Raw genomic sequence first — 7,478 nt, 5'->3', positions numbered from 1 at the left:
GGTAAAAAGTTTGTCTCAAAACAAACAAATACAAAAAAAAAATTGATTAGAGACAAAAAAGAAAAAGAAAAAGGTCACTTGACTTTTTAATCCAAACTTACGTGGTGGCTTCGGCTCTTCGTAACTCTCTCTCTCTCTCTCTCTCTCTCTCTCTCTCTCTCTCTGCATACATAAACTAACCATATTCTGTACCCATATTCTTGTACAAGCATCATTGATTTTAATAGTAAAACTAGAGACGATTCTGTGTGGTTTTTAAAGGCATGACTTGGGTTTTTTTTTTCTTATTGATTCTGAAAGGTTCGTAGATGTGGTATTTTTGTTTAGCAAGTCAGAGTTTTGATATAGGGGAATTAGTTTTAAATAAATAAAAATAGGTCGGGTCAGGCTGGTTTGGGTTTGACTTGACCCATATTCGACCCGACCCGTTTCAACCCGCTTATTTTTTTTGACTCATATTTGACCTGCAACCCGTTTCAACCCGTCCAAATCCGATCATTTGCCACCTCTAGGTATAAGTCAAAATAGGGGACAAACAAATCGGGATGAAGGGAGTTCAATGCAAAATTTATTGAGGAATGTACAATACAAACTTGATTGTGGGAATATATTCGTTTCTCCTCTTATTGTTTGTAACAAAACCTTTTACTTTTTACCACAAAAACATAAGATTTGGTTGTGTTTAATGCTGTTCTTGGATGCCTTCTTTAATTTATATTCTATTCTCTTTTACTACTAAACTTTATTGGGTAAAAGTTGATTGTAAAAAAACCCCAATTGAAACCCAACCCAACTTTGGGTAAGGCCTGCCCTCTTTCTTGTCTCCTTCTCTCTACAGATGGGCTTCATTCTTTCTCTATGAAGACTTGGTAACTTCACTCCTTATTTTTCTCCGGACCTGCTTATGGACACGTCGACTAATTTTGGAGGATTGATATCACCGTTCACTTGCGGGGGTCCCAAATAAGTAAAAACTTACCCCAGGAAGTTAATAGCACCTGAGATATTTTGAATCTGAAATCTTAAGAGAAAGTAAATCTCTTCTCAAACTTTGATCACTGGGCGAACCATTTTGGATTTATGAGGAAGCGGTATTTAAAAATTTCTACATGCACTTCACAAACTTCCAGAAATAAAAGCCTTGTGATGTACTCCCCTATCCCCAATATGATTGTCCCCAGACCCTAGTGCTATAGAATTCAATGTATAAATTAAATTGAAAAACTATATAAAATTTTCAATGTTTAAGTTCTTATATGTAACATGGATCTTTCTTTTCTTTTTCTTTTTTATTTTATAGAATTCATGTAGTTCTTTTGAATACAGTAAAGTTTTCAAACTCATATTAACTAGTATAAATAAATAAAAAATATTACTAATCTAAAAGTACCACAAATTAGCGTGTAGCCTTATGCCCCCTCCCTTCTCCATCCGCCAAACAGGCAGTGGCTTGTTTGGGGAACCAAATTGGTGTCGGTGGGATTTGAACGATAAGTTACCGACTCAACATGATTACCCTCGGAAAAAAACTTATAAATATAAGCTATATATTCATGCATATAACACTAGTATTACGACAATTTATAACCACATTCGCATTTTGTTTCAACATTTCTGTAATCTATACTTAAGCCTTACATTTCCTTTCGATTATTTGAAGATTAGATTAGTGTCTGAACAAGATGTAGGGCTCGTTCGGTTACCTTGATTATTTGGTTGAAACAAGCAACGAACACCATCAAAAAATAAGAAAAATTAGCAGTAAAATAGATTTTACCAAACGGGCCCATACAACAAATTCAACAAATACATATATATATATATATATATAAATGAACGGAAATGGCTTGATTTGAGCAGTTTTTATTTGAACCGTTCGATAAAATACAAACAAAAACTGCTGGATCAAGCCCTTTTCGGTCTTTTTTTTTTTTGCCAATTTCTTGCGGGTACCTTTAAAATCACGTTCTGAACACATTGAGCTGCTCGGATTATCGCAACTTGGTCGGGAAAGGGACGTCCTTACCGTAATACGATAAAGGCGCCCTTATTAGAAGTTTGGTATATATATATCGCGCAAATTCATTTAAATTAATCACTAATCTTTGCCGGAACAAGATGCCTGGTGAAGTCACCTTGTTTTAAGTGTTAAAGATTGACCTTGGGAAGGTGTCATTTTGAATAGAGGAGCAATTGGATCATTGAAAAATTCTAAACATAATCCTATGTGTTTATATTAGTTAGTTTATACGGAGGCGTATGGAGAGGCAAGATCCTCTATGCTGAAAACTCATGTGTTACTGTGCCGAGGGATTTTTCGGCGATTGAATTTAAAACATAAAAAAAAAAATACAAAATCCAACGACAGCCAAAAAATCCCTTGGCACAGCGGCACAGGATTTTCGGAACATAGGAGATCGGATTCCGCGTATGGAATACTTTTATGCAGTAGATATAAGTTATACTACTCTACACTATTATTACGTCGTCACAATGTGGAAGAGAAGGTGAAAAAGTCAAATGAAAGGGTAGTGTATATAGGATCGAGGAGGAGTGTTAGCTTGGAGGAAACAATTTTCACACTGCCCTTTCATCTTCGTGCACTTATTTATTTGTTATCATAAACATGATATTACTAAACTAGATTTACTTATACATTCAGCTTTTACATATAAAGAACAATTTGACAATTTCATATGGATAAAGGCAAAAAAAAAAAAAAAAAGTGCAAATTGATAAAAGAGGAGTGTGAAAATTATCTTTCTATATGTTTATTTTTTATTTTTTGTTATACAGTATACATCAGCGGATTATTAGTATATTAGTCAACGGGGTTCAGAGACTCCATAGCCCTGAACTCCAAATATGCTTCTCGTGGGACTCGAACTCAGGTGACAACCAACTTGACAAGCTTGATTTCTATATGTTTAAATGGTTGTTAATTTGGTCAATGAGGATGGTAGTCAAGAACGTGGGTATGAGCCTATGAGAGAGAGAGAGAGAGAGAGAGAGAGAGAGAGAGAGATGTCCAAGTATAAGGAATGAGAGCAAACTCTTTACAAAATACTAGTATAAGAGAGGAAAAGATCGAAAAAAGAGAGAATGTGTTGAGACTTGAGGGAGAAAAAGAGATTATTTGATTATTTGGAAGTGTTTAGGCATTAATATTTCCATTCTCAAGTTCTAACGTGTGGAGTACTTTATTTTTCAAACAATACCAAAAAAACCCAGGTCATGCATTTTAAACCATTCAAACATTTTGAGGACGTCACGTAACAACGTCCAAAATGGGCCTAAGAAGGGGTCAATCTGCTAATGTTTTGAATGTCAAAACAGTCTCCGAATTTTTTTACTGTATTTTATTAAAGTCAACACACGTGTTTATTTACCTATTTTTCTTTGTATATATCAAAAAAGTAAAGAATTTGATTAGACATTACAAAAATCCTAAAATAGAAACAATTAAATTTCAATTTAAAAAAAAAACTAGCTCATTTAAGAAGCCCTCACATATCCTATCATAGAGAAAATTGAACCGGCCTAATTTTTGGCTTTTTAGAGCCTATTTCAAACTCATTTTAATGATTGAGTTGTTCATCTTGTTGACCTAATATTGAGGGTTTCTCGTTATACTTATCATGTGAAAATCTCGTGCACAAAAAATAGATAGAGGTAGATTATAAATATCAGGCCTTAATACGAAATAATTCTTTGAAATCACAACAAAACTACCGATCGAGAGCAAGAGGAAAAGAGAGAGTTTATCGGCGAAAAGAAGATTCTATTAATCTTTGAAGATGATTACAAAGAATAAAAGGATCACGGACGTACACCAGTAAAAGCCACCTGAGAACCACACCAGAGGAAGGCAAAAAATCAACCAAAAACATCACAAGAAGCACGAAAGCCTCAAAATAGCCCAACATCCTAACATCAGAACAGCCACAAACCAAAAGAAAACAACCCTAAATCTGAATAACAAACCGAAAGATACAAAACCGACAACTAAAACCACAAATCTATGGAATTAAAATTCCAAAGAGAAAGAGAGAGGCACCATCTTCGAAGTCCTCATCATCCTCCAAACCCGTGTCTTCCTCCAAATTGTCAAGAGCACCGATTCTTTCCGCTAAATTGGCCTCTTCCATTTCAACATATTTCTTTAAATTAAAATTTCTCCCCCCTCTAAATTTAATGCCCAAAGTGGTACCTATATCCATGGCCTTTCGAACTCTCTTAAAAAGGATGGAGTTCTGATTTCAGATTTCATCGGAGGACAAAGAACAAGAGGGTTAGTTGAACCAATGAGTCCTGAACTTCAAACGATGGATGCAATCTCTGGGTGTCTTGTAGCTAAGATCTGTACGTAGTGACAACTTGGTTCCCCATGAATGCTCGACCCCTCAATCAGCCGGTGTGACTGATGATCAACTGAGGCTGCAGGTAGATCAGAATGGTTATCGCAATCAAGGTTCGGGCTGAGCAAGTTCGAGTTGGGGCGGGTGGCACTTCCACCATTTTCGCTACCCTCCCCATTAGGATTAAAGCTTGAACCTAGACTACAATAATCATTCTGATCTACCCGCATGCGGCCTCAATTGATCATCCGTCACACCGACTGATTTAGGGCTTGAGCATTCCCGGGGAACCGATTTGTCACTACAGATCTTAGCTTCAGCCTTCAGGACACAGAGAGATTACATCCATCGTGTGAAGTTGAGGATAATTGGTTCAACCAACTCTCTTTTCCTCTTGCTTTCGATCGGTAGTTTTGTTGTGATTTCAAAGGATTATTAAGCCTGATATTTATAATCTACCTGTAGCTATTTTTTGTGCACGAGATTTTCTCATGAAAGTGTAACGAGAAACCCTTAATATTAGGTCAACACCGCCATTTTATGCGCTCAAAGTACATTGATTAATTTGAATCATTCATCCTGGTAGGCCCGCCGAATAAAATATATGCACGCAAAAAATCAACTCAATCAACATCGATAGATGCATCAAAAATTGAATTTGGTTTATAAATAGACGGTTATTCACAGTTTAACTTTAAACTTATTGATCATCTATTTTAATAAACCTGTCGACGTCCAATAAATCTGTTTTTTTTTGTGGTGATATACTACGCTCGGCCATATACTCTTTTATTGGTCTCAGTCAACCCATAAAGCTGTTCGGTTCGGCCCACCATATTATCCATTTAAAATATTTTACAATTGAAAATAAGTTTTAAAAGTATTTTCAAGTGTTTGGCTGAATTCCAATTTTACTTTTACAAACCAATAGCTATGGCCATGTAGTATCAAAGTGTGACTATTAAAAATGTACGCATTTTATCTTTTGGCAAAACGAGTATTTTTTGTTACAAAATTGAAGTCTGAAGTAGCACGCTCTCTCTCTCTCTCTCTCATCAAGGGTGTTCAGAGGGACTTACGTGCACCTTGATTTTTCGATTCCCTCTCCAGACTAGTCAAAGGCATCCATGCCAAAATTAGAAAATTTACAAGAAATTTTTCTCTTGCAGCCTAACCTTAAGAAATTTCCATGTTTATAACTCATAATGCTTAGGTAATTAGAGTTCGTCCATGTTAATCGAAACAAGTACTTGAATTTGAACTAGTGTTCGTTCGTTAAAAGCTTGTCAATTTTTTGAAAGTCGTTAAGATTTCAAGATAAACTTGAACAAACTTATACTCGACTCGTTCGACTTATTATGTATACAAAAACTCAAGCTGCTTCAGATTGGTTCATGTTTAACTTAAATAAAGCTCGCATGAGATCCACTTGTCTCATAATCAAGTTAAGTTTAAACATATTTTTAAACGTCTGCCTGCTTGGATCGTACTTGGATATCTCGTTTGGTTCGTTTATCACCCTTTTGTCTAATGTTTTACAGTACTCTCACCAGTTAAAACTCTACCCGGCCGACTCCTATTTCTTTATCCTCTATCCGTGTGCTGCAATTCATTAACAATCAAATACTGGTCGGCCGCGAGGATACCCCTCTCTCTCTCTCTCTCTCTCTCTCTCTCTCTCATATACTTGCATTTACACACCTATATATAACCCACTCACCACATTTACGTCTTCTAATATACTCTCCTTCTTCATCACAACAATCCCTGTATAATCCTTTCCTCCTCATTAATATTCCATTTCTCCCACATTCCATCCCTTCTCTCTCTCTCTCTCCCTCCCACAACCCCTCTCTAGCTATATCGGTAATACAGTCATATATCGGGCTCGACTCGTATCATCAGATTGCCTGGGTACTAGTTGCCAGATACAATAAGTAACATAGGTTTAACATCCCCTTACCTAACGGCCGATATTTAAAGCACGCGATACAATAAAACAATGAGCGAGACCGAGTCGAGTTGCAACTCATTCTCGCCATCGTCGCCGTCATCCTCATTCGGCCCGAACGCAACAAAGACTGACACAAACCAAAAGCGGGCCGCTTCAACAGACTCGTCCGAGGAGAGGCCCAAAAAAAGTAACAGCACAAACAAGCACCCCACCTACAGAGGGGTCCGGAAGCGGGCCTGGGGCAAGTGGGTGTCGGAAATCCGAGAGCCCAGAAAGAACTCCAGGATCTGGCTGGGCACATTCTCCACGCCGGAAATGGCGGCCCGGGCCCACGACGTCGCGGCCCGGTCCGTCAAGGGCGACTCGGCCATCCTCAACTTCCCCCACCTCGCCCAGTTCCTCCCCCAGCCCGCTACGCCGTCGGCGCGCGACGTCCGAGCAGCGGCCGTCGAGGCCGCCGCCATGTGCCACCTCGACCCCGCCGCCACGGCGACGACGTCGTATTCGGAATCGCCTTCGTCGTCGGATTGTTCGGTGGTGACGTCGGAGGAGCTGGGGGAGATAGTGGAGCTGCCGAGTTTGGGAGCGAGTTACGATGAGTCGGCCGAGTCGAGGGACGAGTTCGTGTGGGTGGACTCGGTGGATGCGGTGAATGGGTGGGTTTATCCTCCCCGGTGGTTGCACGGAGATTTCGGTGACTTCAGTTCTGATCATCACCTGATGGTAACGGGAGAGAGCACAGGGGCTATTTCGGGTAGTTTCGAGACAGTGTGGTAGTAGCATTGCTAAGGTTGCGACCTGGGTCACATAATGTGTGTGCGCGTGCATAGCCGACAGGGCGTTCGCGAACGAAACGAAGGTACGAACGAGAACGTGAAAAGCATCTTTCAAAAATATTCTGGATGACTAAAAATTTGTAAGAGCGAGGAATTGAAGTGAGTGCAGAGCAACGAAGATTTTGGAGATATTTTGGCCTTGTTCGCTTTGGAATCTCAAAAACCTTAAGCACGGTTTTTAATAAATTTTCTCTATCCATCTCTTTTCACTTATTACCCAAATTCCGATCAAGAGATGGTAATGGGAGAGAGTACGGGGGTTATTTCGGGTAGTTGGGATGCGCCGTGTGGTTGTGGGCATTAATAAAGGCTGTGTTTTTATTTTTGTTT

At 38.9% G+C, this 7,478-nt stretch overlaps 1 protein-coding gene across 1 annotated transcript; it reads left to right on the top strand.

The window, feature by feature from the left end:
• Nucleotides 1-6,020: 6,020 nt before the first annotated feature.
• LOC131325482 (ethylene-responsive transcription factor TINY-like) lies at nucleotides 6,021-7,166 on the top strand. Its single transcript, XM_058357773.1, has one exon. It carries the CDS (start codon nucleotides 6,361-6,363, stop codon nucleotides 7,087-7,089), a length of 729 nt encoding a protein of 242 aa, XP_058213756.1. The 5' UTR covers nucleotides 6,021-6,360; the 3' UTR covers nucleotides 7,090-7,166.
• The last annotated feature ends 312 nt before the right edge of the window (nucleotides 7,167-7,478 follow it).

Source organism: Rhododendron vialii, chromosome 5a, assembly GCF_030253575.1.
Source record: "Rhododendron vialii isolate Sample 1 chromosome 5a, ASM3025357v1".
Taxonomy (NCBI): Eukaryota; Viridiplantae; Streptophyta; class Magnoliopsida; order Ericales; family Ericaceae; genus Rhododendron; species Rhododendron vialii.
This window is presented reverse-complemented; position numbering and strand designations above follow the sequence as displayed.